Source organism: Lutra lutra, chromosome 15 (assembly GCF_902655055.1).
Source record: "Lutra lutra chromosome 15, mLutLut1.2, whole genome shotgun sequence".
NCBI lineage: Eukaryota > Metazoa > Chordata > Mammalia > Carnivora > Mustelidae > Lutra > Lutra lutra.
Window position 1 is genome coordinate 66,640,303 of NC_062292.1, and position 17,079 is coordinate 66,657,381.

The 17,079-nt window shown below is 39.7% G+C and overlaps 1 protein-coding gene across 3 annotated transcripts in view; it reads right to left on the reverse strand.

Moving 5' to 3' along the window:
• Positions 1-4,118: 4,118 nt before the first annotated feature.
• Positions 4,119-17,079, reverse strand: part of LOC125085499 (T-cell surface glycoprotein CD1a-like) — a 28,660-nt gene continuing 15,699 nt past the window's right edge. Inside the window, exons 1-6 of one of the 3 annotated variants that reach the window (XM_047703907.1) lie at positions 7,433-7,725; positions 6,594-6,860; positions 5,631-5,909; positions 5,156-5,434; positions 4,733-4,823; positions 4,119-4,589 (exon numbers count right to left, since the gene is read on the reverse strand). In XM_047703907.1, coding sequence (XP_047559863.1) covers positions 4,493-4,589; positions 4,733-4,823; positions 5,156-5,434; positions 5,631-5,909; positions 6,594-6,860; positions 7,433-7,493 — 1,074 coding nt within the window. In that variant the 5' untranslated portion in view covers positions 7,494-7,725 and the 3' untranslated portion in view covers positions 4,119-4,492. Of the gene's footprint in view, positions 4,590-4,732; positions 4,824-5,155; positions 5,435-5,630; positions 5,910-6,593; positions 6,861-7,432; positions 7,726-17,079 lie in introns of those variants that run through there. The other 2 variants (XM_047703909.1, XM_047703908.1) reach the window with 2 other exon arrangements.

Here is a 17,079-nt window from a genome sequence, read left to right on the forward strand (position 1 = left end):
CTTTTTTTTTTCCTTGTAAAAAAGTTTTTAATGGCATACTCGGAATACAATATATAAATTGTTTAATATACATTATAAAATCATTAATTTTTGGAAGTTTCCAACTGTCTAAATACCTACAGAATTTCATTTTCTGGCATAAATCATCATAAAGATGAACTATTACCTCTATTATACCAACACTAAAATTTATCCATATTCTAACATTGAGAAATGAGATAAAAGACCAACATTATATAGTTTACCTAGAAAAGATCTACAATGATTTCATAGATTATTTTAAATACATATATAAAGTTTTTTTTATTTTAGTTTTTTGAGACACATGACTTGTCCTATTTTAATAACATGATTCATATGTGGAACGTGGGTTATAATGTGGAGGGCAGAGCAGAGGATTTGAAGCTGAAAACCGTTGTTCAATCTAGGATTGAACTTCCTAGATTGCTGGCATTTCTATCCTTTGTGCCGGTTGGAACATTTTAAACATCTAAATAAAAAAATATATAAATGAATGAAAGAGTGACTAAATAAATAAATAAATAAATAACATTAACAAGGATTTCTTTACTTGTAACTTGGAGATAATGCCACTTACCACACAGAATATTTGTAAAGAACAAGATATCAAATAGATGCTATAGTCCTTTGTTAACCTTGAGACTCTGAAGTAAGTTATTTATAAAAATCTTTATTTTTTTTCAATTTTATTTTATTTTTTCAGTGTTCCAAGATTCATGTTTTATGCACCAATCCTTTAGTAGAGTTTGTTATTTTATAAAAATATCAAATGCCAAATAAACTTGAGTACTTGGCTTTGATACAGTAGCATTGGGTATTCTGTCCTGCTTTGTTGAAGTTCAGTCACTTCAAAAAATGTTGTGGGGAAATTGGACAGCCACATGCAGAAGGGTGAAAGTGGACCACTTTCTTATACCACACAAAAATAAATTAAAAATGGATGAAAGATTTAAATGTGAGACAGGAGTCCATCAAAATTTTAGAGGAGAACACAGGCAGCAACGTCTTTGACTTTGGCCACAGCAAATTCTTGCTAGACATCTCTCCAAAAGAAAGAGTAACAAAAGCAAAAATGAACCATTGGTACTTCATCAAAATAAGAAGCTTTTATACAGCAACAGAAACAGTCAACACAACTAAAAGGAAACCTATGGACTGGGAGAGATATTTGCAAATGTCTACTCAGATAAAGAGCTAATGTCCAAAATCTATAAAGAACTTCTCAAATTCAATACCCAAAAAACACATAATCCAGTCAAGAAATGGGCAGAAGACATGAATAGACATTTCTCCAATGAAGACGTACAAATGGCCAATAGACACATGAGAAATTGCTCAACATCACTCAGCATCAGGGAAAGCCAATCAAAACCACAATGAGATACCAGCTCATAGCAGTGAGAATGGCTAAAATTAACAAGTCAGGAAACAACAGATGCTGGTGAGGATTCAGAAAAAAAGGAACATTCTTACACTTTTGGTGGGAATGCCAACTGATGCAGCCACTTTGGGAAACAGTATGGAGATTCCTCAGAAAGTTAAAAATAGAGTGACCTGGAGCCCCAGCAATTGCACTACTGGGTGTTATCCAATGGTTGTAAACATAGTAGTTCAAAGGGGTACATGCATCCCAATGTTTATAGCAGCAATGTCCACAATAGCCAAAATATGGAAAGAGTCCCAATGTCCATCAACAGATGAATGGGTAAAGAAGTGATATATATAATGGAATATTACTCAGCCATCAAAAGGAATGAAATTGTGCCATTTGCAATGACATGTATGGAACTAGAGTGTATTATGCTAAGAAAAATAAGTCAGAGAAAAATGAATATCACCGGATTTCATTCATGTGTGGAATTTAAGAAATGAAACAGGTGAACATAGGGGGAGGGATGGAAAAACAAAAGGAAATGAGAGAGGGAGATAAACCATAAGAGATTCTTAGCTCTGTGAAACAAACTGAGGTTTGCTGGAGGGGTGGTGAGTGGGGTGATGGGGCAACTGGGTGATGGACATTAAGGAGGGAACTTGAAGGAATGAACACTGGGTATTGTATGCAACTGGTGATAATGAATTCTACCACTGAAAATAAATACAACATATGTTAATTAAATTGAATTTAAACTAAAAAGAAAAAAAAAACTTGCTTTCCTCTGTATCCCAGTGCCCTAGATTCCCAGCTCTTCTTTGCCTTTGAGTGGTAGGACCTCTCCACTAGGTTACTCAACAGCTAACTTGGACTCTCCTCCCTCAGGGCTTTAGGAACTGTCCAGATTCATTTGGACAGGACCTAACCAAGGACTTCTCTACACCTTCTCTACACCTCAGCTCCCCAGATACAGTGTCCTACTTCAATATGCTGATGATTTACTTATCTGCAGCCCCGATGACAGCACCTCACACACAAATACCATCCTGGTGCTTCAGAGCTTCCCTTCTGGACTTTTTTATAAGATCTCCCCTTTAAAGGCCCAAATTTCCTCTCAGAAGGTTCAAATCCTAGGATTATTATTAACTCTGGGCACTAAGAGCCTCTCTGACAACCATAAGGGTCTCAATTTAACATGAATACTCCCTCCCCAAAATAGCAGCTTCATTCCTTTTTGGTATCACAAGGTTTTGTCCAATATGGATACCCCAATTTAGATTAATAACAAGGCTTTTTATGAGGCCCTGAAGGGACCTGAGGAGGAGTCTCTGGAGTGAGACCCTAAAATGACAAAAACTTTTGGAGCCCTCCGTCGGGTACTTACAGGGGCACCAGCAGTGGACCTGCCAGACCTCTAGAAACACTTCTCTTTACATGTGCACGAGAGAAGTGGAGTGGCCCCTGGAGTCTTGATCCAAATGCTGGGGCCTTCCCAACACTCGTTCACACACCTGTCTAAGAATCTAGATCCTGTGGCACAAGGATGGCCTCCCTCCTCTGAGTACTGAGGTTATAGCCCTACTGGTAGAAGAGGACTCTAAGTTAACCTTGGGACCAGGCATAACTGTTTATATACCTTAATGGGTTTTGGACACCCTGAATTCTAAGACATTTCATTGCATTTCCTAGGGTAGAATTTAAAATGCCCAACCCTTTTATTAGAAACACCAGAATACTTTTTCGTATCCTGTCCTCCACCACAGAAGCACTGCAGCGCCCACTGGACTCCACATCAGGTGCAGACCTCTAAAACTCCAGTTGTTGAGCCCCACCAGTTGCAAAAACTCAGAAATGAACCCTTCTCATTTTCCCAGTCATTGACTTTTGGGACTTGTTTTCCTTGTGTGATCTCTTCCATACTTCTCTCTCTCTCTCTCTCTCTTCTGGTTTCAATCAGGATTCCCTCTCCTACACAGCACCCATGATCCATTTCTCCCCTAAGTCATGTCTTCGCACCTCCTACCCTCCATGATGTGGCCTCTTCTCTGCCTCTAGCTGATGCAAGTCCTCAGATCTGCCAGTCCGCAGATAGATTTCTTGGGTATTCAGAACGATGTGATATTTATCTAGCTGTGTTTGAGGGTCCAGGCAAGTTTGGGATACTCCTACTACTACACCATATTAACTCCTCCCTCCTGAAACTCTTGTTTCTTTTTCTGTTCCTTTTTTCAACTTTCTTGTGATGGAACACTTCAGATGTACCCTCCTGGAAAATTTCATGTACACAATTCCTCTGCCTTCTTGCATGTAGGGTTCATCCTCAGGCATGCTTCTCTGGTGCTGAATAATGCCTTGTACTTGTTTGAGACTTTATACCCCACACATTATCATCCAGGACAAGAGAAAACATTCATTTCCCTGCCATCAACCCCAAGAATCAGACAACACGTCCACTCCAACAAGTTTCTGCAGTTAAATAACTGGAATGGTCACAAGCAAAACTCTGTTTCTCTTCAGGGGCTCAGGCACATCAGAAAAGATCCAGAGGATTGTGAATTCCCTTAGCCAGGTGACAAGATTTAACAGAAGAGCATCAAACATCTAATCTACTACAAACTTGTCAGAAATTAAAAGGAAAAAAAGCTATACATGTGGCATAAATTCAACACAGGTTTTTATTGAGGGCATTTTCCATGCAGATGAGACACCTTGCCAAGCATGCAATTACTAAAAAGGCATGGACTTTATTCCCCCAAATCCTAAGAATTGGAAGGGAGAAGGGTCCTAACTGGGGGCATAAAAAGAAGTAGGAAGTGAGGCATAGATCTACGAAAGTACAGGAAAATGTGATAGAAATTCTCAAAAGGCAGAGACTATGTCTACTTGTAATTCAGAGAGGGCTCATGGGAAGAAGTGACATATGATGCCTGATGACATATGGAGGTACTGGGACTTTATTCCGTTCAGAGAAAAATTTTGAAATTTAATTTCCAGAACCAAGACAGAACAAACCCCACTAAAATATACTGAACTTATATTGACAACTTATCATTAAGCACAGCTGAAAGACAAAATTGCACACAGAGAATTCCAAGCACATCACTGCTGAACTGGGTTTAGGTAAGTACTGGAGCCTGGGCTGCTGGGATCTCGGTCAGAGGGGAAGCCAGTGCATTGAGGTCTCCAGTGTGTCTTCCTGGGAGGAGCAGAGGAATCACTTTGCAGCAGGTGAAGATGAGGACTGCAGGGGGAAGGGCACTGGGAGCAGGAGGGCTGAGGACAGACTGAAACTGGGGGACACACTTGGGAAAGAGCAGGAAGGTGGCTCCAGAGACTTACCAGCACTTCCAAAGCCATAATGCCAGAACGGCCAGAAGCACCAGGGGCACTATCACCACCAGGAAGACCAATCCCATGGAGTGGGGCTGCTCTGTGGGTTTGGTGCACAGAGGGGGTTACTTCTCAACTATCTGGGTTGAACTGTACCTCACTAGTCTTCTTTTCTCATGTCACCCTCTGCCTCACTACCTGCCCTTCCTCTTTTCACTTCTCCCATCCCTCCTCGGATATGGACCTTCACCAACCCTCCACATCCTCCCACATCTGCCAGACCCACACCCTCAGGTCTTCTACTTCCTGGATTACTGACTTTTTGGTCCTTTGTGGTCTGGAATCCCTAGAATTCCCTATTTTTCATCTGATTCTCCTGCTGTTAGAGGAATACCAGCCCCCTTTCCCAGGTGGGTCCCAGCTCTTTCTTACCCCAATAGAGGATGATGTCCTGGCCTCCTAGACTACTGTGTCTCACCCGGCAGTACAGACCAGCCGCCTCCCTGGATTTCACATCCAAGGACATCTGAAGATACCATGTCCCATCAGCATGGGGCAGGATGTTGCTTCGCTGGGTGCCCTGCTGCTCCCGCTCACCCCGCATCCACATCACCAACACAGGCTTTGGATAGAAGCCAGAGACATGGCACACCAGCAGGAGGCGGCCAGGACCTGGACTGGGGCCAGTGGACAGCCAGGCCTCTGGTCTCACTGCAGACATAGGACAGATAATCACAGACTGAGAGGGTAGGTCTTCATATCACTTTATAGAAACATCTTTCCATATCTAGAATCTGTCACTATTGTCCCCTCTCCTCTTGACTCTTTCTAACCCTGAATTTGAAGGAATGGTACAAATTTATGAGTGTAGAGTAGAGAATTCATTGAGGGAGGGACCAGAACTGACCTTGTCGCTGGAGATATGCCTTCCCTGCATCAAGAAGACCCAACAGGAACCGGAGGCAGGTGTCACTGAGGAGGGTGTGTACTATTTCATTGAAAACATGGTACTGATTGAATAGTCTGCAGACCTGCTGAGCCCTACTTCCTCCCTTTGGAGATGGCCACCATGATGTGTTCTGGAAACTCATGAGATCTGATCCTTGATAAGCAATCTGCACATAGCCTACTGATACGTCTCCAAAGTGGGAATCACAGCCTCCTGCAATCTGTACCTGAAAAGGATCTGGGAACAGAGAATATGAGTTACAGGACAGGGATAGGGAAAGAAATGAAATAACATGCATGGAAGCCAAGGATGGTGGAAGAGAGGGAGAAGTTTAGGGGTCTGGAAGGAATAGATCAGTTTGGTTTGGGGGGACACTCACACAAAGGGGAAGTGGTGGTTGATGCAGACAGGGGAAGAGGTGAAGGCTTGAAGAAGGAACAATTGTTGAAGGAGAGACATAAATGGTATGGTTGGAGAATAGGGAAGGGCTCAGTATGAGAGCTGTGGTAAAAAAGCAATCTAAGTTAAAGGGATTGCAGTGGGTACAGAGAACACGTAAATACAGTTCACTAATGGGACTGAATGTGGAGAAAACTCATTTCAAGGAGTCATTCACAGAGTGAGGGAGCAGAGTGTGCCTGATTGGAGGCCAGGGAGAGGGTGGTGTCAAGAGTCACTAGTGAGGGACTGGAGAGCTCAGTCTGCACTCAATGAGAGGGGTGGGAAATAGCACAAGACATGAAATTTTACCAGAATTGAGGTCTGGCTTCTACCCTTTGCCTAGATTAGTGTTATTCAGATTTATTATGGGGAGATGTGAGATTCAGAAGCCAGTAGAGGTTTTTATCCTAGAGGAAGAAAGAACTCAAGGAGCACATACACCTGCCACCTCCATCCCACCCTGGAGGGAAGTGAACTCACATTCAAGCTGCCATTCGTTGACATGGTAATGAAATATCTGAAGAAGTCTAATGGAATTTGTATGGAATATGCTTTCCAGTTCTATGAACCTCTCCTTACTGAAGTTGCCCTTGGACCAAGGCCACAGGAAAATGAAAGCACCAGTCTTGTTGTTCCAGCCATGAGTCTCCAGCTCATCTAGCCATGCTGAGCCTTGGTTTTGTGTCCAGGAAGAGTTATAAAAGGATGAGGTCAGGATAATTCTGAAGGAGATTGGCTTCTGGAAGGCTGTGGGCAAAAAGCAGATTGAGGAATAGGAGAGCATTTGGAAGGAGACAGAATGGAGAAGAGGGTACAGGGAGAAGAACCAATATCTGGAGGACAGAGAAGCCATAGTTATCTCAGGAGACATGTGCTGCCCCAGAAATCTGACCTTCATACCCATCCTTCAGAAAAAGAGCACATGGTCCTAGAAGTGGGAATGCTCAGGAAAGAACCAGGCTGGCACTCTGGTCCCCAGATAAATGGTGAGGAACCCACACCATGAGTGCACACACACAGAGACACAAATGCACACATGTACACACACAACCACATACACAGATGCACACAGATGCACACAGTATGCACACATACAAAAACAGACACATACCCACACACCTACACACATGTACATGCACAGAGATGTACACAGGCACAAACATACACATACTTATACATACTTACACAACACAAACATATACACATATTCAAATGCACACAAGCATATGTTCACACATTACACACACAAATACTGGTACAAACTCACACACACACACACACTCACATGTGTCCCCAATGGGTAGGGCCACAGTTCTCACCATCTTCACTGTCACCACCTGGGAGGAGAAACACCAGCAACACAATTTGCAGAAACAGCATTGTATTTGCAGATGTTTTCTTTCTCTTACAAGTCAGCCTTCGATGTCTGTTCTAACAAACCTACCCCACACACAGCCCCTCTCTTCTGACTTCCTTCTCCACACAAAAGCTTTCCCTGAGTCTCTTCTAAAATGCAAATGTGCTACTCCCTCAACCCTGGATGCCTACTCAGACTCTCAGTTCCCCTCCTGGTCTGACCCTCCTCTCTGGCTTCCAGCTTCTCCCTGTCACCAGCTTCCATCCTGCTGTCCATCCCCTAATTCAGTCACTACAGAACCAGTACTGTGTGACATGGAAAATCACCCCACCTCTCAGGCCTTTCCTTCTCATCCAGATAATAACCCATGAAAACACTTGGCTCCCAACACACAGCCCTGGGCCCTGCTGTCACTCTGTCACTACTGCCCTTGTGACACCCCCATGTATTTTATTTCCTGCCATTTCCCCACTACAGTTCATTCACATCTCTGACTTCTCACTGCTTATGTTAAACAAAAACAAAAACAAAATCAGCCAGGTAAATTTGAATATCCAGTTGTTTTCATTAAGTGATTCAACAAGAATGGAGCAGCATCCCATCTGACAGGTAGAGGGGAACTCTGAAGAGATGTATAAATGGGTAGATTTTATAGGAAGGAAGTTGAAAAAAGAAGAAAAGGAGGGTTTCGGCAGTTATTCCCTTAATTGGGAGAGCAAAGAGGGTCTTGCCATGCAGATGACCTCCCCTCCCTGGGGAATGGAGAGGGTCCATGTGAAAGAACACCTCCCTGCTGCAGACCAGAGAATTCTCCCTGATGGAGGCAGAGAAAACTGCGGCTAGGTTAGGGATAAAGCAAGGTTTAGGGACTTAGCCTAGGCCTAGGTACCAATTTGGGCCCATGGATTTCTTTTTTAGCAGTTGCTCTATTCGCTTGTCCAGATTCCCCCGTGATTATCTGTGTAACGGCACCAGCAACCACCAGTTTGCCATTATTCTTAGGGGAGGAACCAGGAGCCATCACAGAGACCACAGGACATTTAACATCTGAAGAATTCCCTCTCCATCTAACTTACGTTAACATACATTCACTCACCAAACAGTCACTTAACACCTGCCTGGATCCAAGCACCACACTACACTCATGAAAATACAGTGTTCACAGTGCAGTCACTTTATCAAGGAAATTTTAAGTCTACCTGGGAAGAAAAGAACTATACATCTTGGTGTGCTGCATTACTTTTTCTTTCGTTGGTTTATTTTAAGTTCCAGTACAGTTAACAAACAGTATTATATTAGTTTCAGGGAAAGAGCATAGGGATTCTACAATCCTATACATTACTCAGTGCTCATCAGTATAAATGTATTCCTAATCCCCTTCACCTATTTCCCCCACGTCCCATCCATCTCCCCTCTGGGAACCAGTAGTGTGTTCTCTATAGATAAGAGTCTTGGTCACTTATCTTGGTCACTTTTTCCTTTGTTCATTTTGTTAGTTTCTTAAATTCCACACATGAAGAAGTCATATGGTATTTGTCTTTCTCTGAGTGATTATTTCACTTATCATCATACTCTAGCTCCATCCATGTTCCTGCAAATGGGAAGATTTCAGTAACTTTTATGGCCAAGTAATATTCCACTGTGGGTACATACCACACCATTTTTTCTGTATTCCTCTATCTATGGACACAAGGGCTTCTTCCGTACATGGACAATTGTAAATAATGCTGCAGTAAACATTGGGGTGCATGTGTCTTTTCATTTTAGTGTTTTCACAATCTTCAGATAAATATCCAATAGTAGAATTACTGGATAATGTGATAAATCTCTTTTTTAATTTTTTGAGGAACCTTCATACTGTTTTCCACCTTGGCTGCACCAATTTGCATTCTTACCAAGTGTACTAGAGTTCCTTTAACTCCACTTCCTCTACAACACTTGTTTCTTGTGTTTTTGAATTTAGCTAATGTGACAGGTGTGAAGTGATATCTCATTGTGGTTTTGATTTGCATTTCCCTGATGATGAGAGATGCTGAGCATTTTTTCCTGTGTCTGTTGGCCATCTGGATGTCTTCTTTAGAGAAATGCCTACTCATGTCTTCCACCCATTTTTTAATCAGAGTATTTGTTCTTTTGGTGTTGAGTTCTCTAAGTTCTTCATGTATTTTGGATACTAAACCTTTAATAAATATTTTATTAGGAAATATCTACTCATATTCAGTAGGTTGACTGATAGTTTTGTTCACTGTTTCCTTTGCTGTTCAAAAGCTTTTTATCTTGGTGAAGTCCCAATAAATCATTTTTTTATTTTGTTTCTCTTGCCTCTGGCAATGTGTCTAGCAAGAAGTTGCTGCAGTCAAGGTCAAAGAGGTTGTTGCCTGTGTTCTCTAGAATTTTGGTGGATTCTTGTCTCGTATTTAGGTCTTTCATCCATTTTGGGTTTATTTTTGTGTATTGTGTTAGAAAATGGTCTAGTTTCATTCTTCCATGTGTGTCTGTCCAATTTTCCCAACACTGTTGAAGACACTGTCTTTTTTCCATTGGACATTCTTTCCTCCTTTGTTGAAGATGAGTTGACCATAGAGTTGTGGTTCATTTCTGGATTCTCTATTCTGTTCCATGGATCTATGTGTCAGTTTTTGTGCCAGTAACATACTGTCTTGATGCTTACAGCTTTGCAATACAGCTTGAAGTCTGGAATTGTGATGCCACCAACTTTGGTTTTCTTTTTCAACATTTCTTTGGCTATTTTGTGTCTTTTCTGGTTCCATACAAATTTTAGGATCATTTGTTCCAGCTCTGTGAAAAATGTCAATGATATTTGGATAGAGATTGCATTGAATGTGTAGATTTCTTTGGGCAACATAAACAATCCATGAGCATGGAATTTTTTTTTTTCATTTCTCTGTGTCTCCCTCAATTTCTTCCATAAGTGTTCTATAGTTTTCAAAGTACATGTCCTAGATACCTAGATTCCTATGTATCTTGTGGTTTTTGATGCAATTGTAAGTGGGATTGATTTTGTAATTTCTCTTTCATCTGCCTCATCATTAGTGTATAGAAATGTGACTGAGTTCTGTGCATTGATTTTATATCCTGCCATTTTGCTGAATTCCTGTATGAGTTCTAGCAATTTCTGAGTGGAGTCTTTGGGTTTTCAACATAGATTATCATGCCATCTGTGAAGAGTGAAAATTGCCAATTTGGATACTTTTTATTTCTTTTTGTTGTGATTGCTGCCCATTTTCTGATGTGGTTATCTGTTTTTTGGGTGTTGAGTTTGAGGTGTTCTTTAAAGATCTGGATATCAGCCCTTTGTCTGTAATGTCATTTGCAAATATCTTCTCTCATTCCGTGGGTTGCCTCTTTGTTTTGTTGTCTGTTCCCTTTGCTGTGCAGAAGCTTTTTATCTTGAAGTCCCAAAATTTCATTAAACAACAACAACAAGAACAACAACAACAATTTTCTCTTGTGATTGAGTGTAAGTTTTAAAGCATTGTGGTCTGAAAATATGCATGGTATAATCTCAATCTTTTTCTTTTGGTTGAGACGTGATTTGTGACCCAGTATGTGATCTATTCTGAAGAATGCTCCATGTGCACTCAAGAAGAATGTGTATTCTGTGTCTTTGGAATGAAATGCTCTGAATATATTTGTGAAGTCTATCTCGTCCACTGTGTCACTCAAACCCATTGTTTCCTTGTTCATCTTCTGCTTGGATGATCTGTCCATTGCTGTGACTGGAGTGTTAAATCCCCTACTATTATTATGTTATTATCCATTTTTTTATTTTGTTATTTTTATTTTTTTTGTTATTACTTGATTTTATTTTGTTATTTTTATGTTGTTTTTATGTTTTATGTTTTATGTTTTTATGTTTTATTTATTATGTTATTTTTATTTCTATGTTGTTTTTTTGTTTTGTTATTACTTGACTTATATAATTGGCTGCTCCCATATTAGGAGCATAAATATTTATAATTGTTAGATCTTCTTGTTGATAGACCCTTTTATTATGATATACTGTCCTTCTTCATCTCTTATTACAGTCTTTGGGTTAAAATCTATTTTGTCTGACATAAGATTGCTACTTCAGCTTCCTTTTGATGTCCATTAGCATGATAAATGGTTCTCCACTCCTTCACTTTCAATCCAGAGCTATCTTTGGGTCTAAAATGAGTCTCTCATAGACACCATATCAACAGATCTTTTTTAAAACTTTTTTATCCAGTATGATTCCTTGTGTTAGAGCATTTAGCCCATTTACATTCAGAATAACTATTAAAGATATGAATTTAGTACCACTGTATTACCTATAAACTCACTGTTTCTGTTTCTTTCAGATTTTTGTTACTTTTGCACTATCTCCTCGCTCAAAGATCCCCTTTAATATTTTCTGCAGGCCTGGCTTAGTTTTCACTAAATCCTTTAGTTTTTGTTTGTCTGGGAAACTCTCTATGTCTCCTTCTATTATGAATGACAGTCTTGCTGGATAAAGTATTCTTGGCTGCATATTTTTCCCATTCAGCACCTTGAATATATCATGCCAGTCCTTTCTAGCCTGCCAGCTCTCTGTGGACAGGTCTGATGCCAGCCTTCTGTTTCTACATTTGTAGGTTAAGGACCTCTTGTCCTGAGCTACCTTCAGGATTTTGTCATTGTCTCTGAAATTTGCAGGCTTCTACATACATAGTAATACATGTAGAGGTGCTGACCTATTTTATTATTGTGTTATGTTAGTCACTATACAGTACATTATTAGTTTTTGATCTAGTGCTCCATGATTCATTGTTTGTGTATAACACCCAGTGTTCCATGCAATCCATGCCCTCCTTAATACCCATCACCAGGCTCACTGTCTCCCCAGCCCCCTCCCTTCTAAAACTCTCTGTTTCCTGGAGTCCATAGTCTCTCATGGTTCATCTCCCACTCCAGTTCCCCCCCCCCCACTTCATTTCTCCCTGACCTATTTTTATTGGTTTTGAGTGTGTTCTCTGTGTCTCATGGACTTCAGTGCCTGTTTCCTTCCCTAGATTAGGGAAGTTCTCAGGTATGATTTGTTCAAATAAACACCTATAGTATCCCTATTATTCAAAAATTATTTTGCTTTGTGATATCACTGATTTCTCAAATCCTCCACTCCTGATTCAGTAGTTGTTTTTCACTTTTTCTAAAATTCCTTATTCTGCCTCATTTTGTCTTCTACATCACTGACTCTCTGCCTCATTTATCCTAGAAGTTAGAGTTTTTATTTTTTAATGCATCTCAGTGATAATATTTTTCATTTTGGCCTCATTAGATTTAAGTTCTTTTATTTCTATAGTAAGGGATTCTCTACTGTCTTCTATGTTTTCTTTCTTTTTTTTTCTAAGCCCCACTAGTACCTTTATAATCATTGTTTTGAATTCTAATTCCAACATCTTACCTATATACATATTGATTAAATCTCTGGCAGTGAGTACTGCCACCTATTCTTCCTTCTGGGGTGAATTTCTCTGTCTCCTTATTATGTTCAGAAAAGAATAGATGAAAGAGAGAGAAGACAAAAATACCAACAATACCACCAGAAAAATACAAACAAAATAAACCAGAAGAAAACAGAAACAAAACAAAATAAGAAAAAAACTTTAAAAATAAGTAAAATAGAACAAAAGAATAAACTAGATATTGGGTGTATTTTGGTCTGTTGTTAAAAGAAACTAGATCCCAAAATAGGAAAGAAATAAAAACTTATCCATACAAAAATAAAATAAAATACAATGAAAGGAAACCAAAAATAATGCAATATTATAATATATATATGTAAAAATTAAAGAAGAATTTTAAAAAAGAATTGATAAAATAAGAAAACAGCTGAAAAAATTAAAACTGAAAGACTAAAGAATAATAAAACAAACTAACAAAAATTTGAATGCTGTATACTGTTTGCCCCAAGAGCTGAAGTTTTGCAGTTCTCTATTATCAGTAAACTTGTTGCTAGTGAGCTGTTCCTGATGGTCTTCTGGCAGAGGGGCCTGTTGCACTGACTCTTAGGTGTCCTTGCCCTGGTGGAATTGTTCCCCCTTTGCCAGGGAGCCAGGCTCAGTGTAAGTGGCTCTGGATTACACTATATGATGCTATTTTTCTCCCTGAATGTTTCAGCATTGTTGGGGGGAATGAAAATGGTGGCACCCTGATCTCTAGCCCTGGAGCTGAAAGTTTCTGTCCTCCACTTTTCAGTGAGGCCTTACAAAAAGTAGCCAATCACTCTTGTCTCCCTGGTTTCTGTCCAATCTCTGTTCATCCAGCCTGTGATCAGTGATTTTATCTCGGGCACACAACCCAGTTTCTGTTCTCTAAACTTTACAGACCCCTGCGGTGCACATCCACACTGTTCCCCTTGGGAAGAAAGGGGGTTTTCACCAAGCTTCTGCCTTTTGCTAGACCCCTCCCCAGAGAGCTGTCAAGCAACCAAACAGCAGTTTGTGGTTTATGGCAACACCCAGCAGAAAGCCAGCACTTAACTCACTGTTTTCAGTAGCTTCCCTGCTCTGATGCTTGGAACTCTTCCACCATCAGTCACCTCCATTCTTTTTGTGACCCCAGGGTACTGAGACCATATTGTCCCACCTGGGATTCTGCCCCTCCCCACCACTTGAATACCTTTAATCCACGGATGTCCCAAGTGTATCAGACTTCTAAAAGTTCTGATTTTGCTTTCTTCTGCCTATAACAATTTCCAGTATCCTCCTTAAGTAAGCCACCTCCCCTCCCTGGTTTATCTTCTGATCTACCTCCCCAGACATATATATATATATGAATAATATCATATATATATATTATAAAATTATATATATATATATATAATATATATAAAAAATATATATATATATATTTTTTTTAAGATTGCTTTGGCCATTCAGTCTTTTGTGGTTCCTTACGAATTTTAGGATTGTCTGCTCTAGTTGTGTGAAAAATGTTGTTGGTATTGTGATAAGCATTCTTTTAAGACTATAGATTGTTTTGTAAGGTAGTATGGACATGCTAACAATATTTTTCTTCCAACCCATGAAAATAGAATGTCTTTCCTTTTCCTTGTGTCACCTTCTTCTTTTTTTCCATCAATGTTTTATAGTTTTCAGAGGATAAATCTTTTACCTCTTTGGTTAAGTGCATTCCTATGTATTGCATTACTCTTGGTGTGATTTTAAAGGTTTTGGTTTTCTTAATTTCTCTTTATGTTCCTTCACTATTAATGTATAGAAATGTCATTATGTGTACTCTGCTATTTTAGGATGGAATGTTCTGAATATATCACTTAGGTACATCTGGTTCAATATGTCTTTCAAGGTCACTGTTTCCTTGTTAATTTTCTGCTTGAAAGATCTGTCCATTGGTGTAAGTAGGGTGTTAAAGTCCCCTAGTATTACTGCATTACTACTGATTACCTCCTTCATGTGTGTTACTAGCTGCTTTATATATCTGGGTGCTCCCATTTGGGGTGCATAAGTATTTACAATTGTTATATCTTCTTGTTGGGTTGCTCCCCTTAGTATTATATAGTGTCCTTCTTGGCCTCCTATTACAGTCTTTCTGTTAATGTCTTTCCCGTCCAATACAAATATTGCTGTCTTAGCTTTCAGTTCACATCCATTTGCTTGATAAATGCTTCTCAACCCCTTCACTTTGAATCTGCATGTGTTTCCCTTTAGCTCTGAGATGAGTCTCTTGTATGCAGGATATAAATGCATCTTGATGTTTTTTATCCATCCCATCACCTATGTCTTCTGACTAGATCATGTAATCCACTTACATTCAATGTAAATAGGTCTGTACTTATTGCCATTTTGTTATTTCTTTTATGATTATATTTGTAGTTTTGCTCCTTTCTCCTCTTGTTCTTTTTTCCAATGGACAGTTGGCATTCTTTGGCAATACTTAGATTCTTTCTCTTTATTTTGCATATCTATTACTAATTTTTGATTTCTGGTTATCATTCAGTTTGTATAGAACATCTTTTATATATAACAGTCAATATTAAGTTAAGGTCACTTAAGTTTGAACATAAACCTTACTACTCTTCTGTCCCACCCCATCTATGTTTTTGGTATATGGTGTAATATTTTACATCCTCTCATTTTGTGAGTCCCTTGACTGATCTTTACGTTATCCTCACTTTTACTACTTTTGTGCTTCCTTTCCTTTTGATCTTTGCTTTTCATCCAGAGTCCCCTTTAAAATTTCTTGTAGTGCCAGGTTATTTTCTGGGAAACTCTTTATTCTCCTTCTATTTTGAATGATAGCCTTGCTGAATAGAGTATTCTTGGCTGATGGTTTTTCCTTTCAGTACTTCGACTATATCATGCCATTTTCTTCTGGCCTGCCGAGGTTCTCCTGAAAAATCAACTGGTGGCTTTATGAGTTTCCCTCATATGTAACTGTCTTCTTTTCTCTTGCTGGTGTTAAAATTCTCCTTTATCATTACTTTTTGCCATTTAACAAAAATGTAATATGGTGTGGACCTCCTTGAGTTGATTTTTTTATTGGGACTTCTCTGTGCCTCCTGATTCTTGACTTCTGCACCTTTACCAGATTTGGGAAGCTTTCAGCTATTATTTCTTCAAATAATTGTGTGCTCCTTTTCTATCTCTTCTTCTCCTGAGATCTATAAAGGAAATATTTTTATGCTTTATGGTGTCACTGGCTTTGCTAAGTCTATTCATTTTGTATTCATTTTTCCTCTCTCTCTCCTATTCAGCTTGACCACTTTCTCTTGCCCTGTCTTCCAAGTCACTGTCCTGTTCTTCAGCTTCCTCTGTTCTACTATTCATTCCATCAGTGTATTTTTAATTTCATTTATTGAGTTATTCATCATTGGTTGGTTCTTCTTTATTTTTTCTATCTCTTTGTTGAGGGTTTCACTGAGGTCCTCTACTCCTTTCTCAAGTCTAGTGAGTATCTTCATGACCATTCCTTTTAATTCTCTATCTGGCATATTACTATTCTTCTTTTCATTTGGTACTCTTGCTGTGATTTTTGTCCTGTTCTCTTTCACTTGAGACTTATTCCTCTGTCTCCACATTTTGTCTAAGTCTCTGTGTCTGTTTCTCTGTGTTAGGAATGTTAGATATGTCTCCTCTTCTTGAGAGAAGGGGCCTTATGAACAAGAGGTTCTGAGGCCTCAGTTACCATGTTCTGCATAGCTACCTTTCTTTCTCCCCAGCACAAGACTCATGTTGGAGTTATATGGCCCATGTCAGGACTGCATGTGCATTGCCAGGATTGTGGTACTGTTTTTTTTTGTTTTGTTTTGTTTTTTTTAATATACTCTTACCAAGAGCATATTGGAGAGGAGACATCTGACAACAAGAACTAGTACTGGAGGTACGGTCTTAGTGAGAATTGCACAGGTGTGTTTTTGGAAGGGTCTGTAGCCAGTGAGATGCAGGTGGGCTGGTTTGGAGGGGTTGGATCCACAGAGGGCACTGGGGCAGGATGCGTGATGTTGACAAGGTTTATACAGGTCTGCTATAGGAGGGCACCTGGAGCATTAACCTGACTGGAGGGTGTGTGCCTGCAGGGGAACATGAGTTGTGGTGTGCTGATAGTAAGCGAGTTAATGAGTGTTGC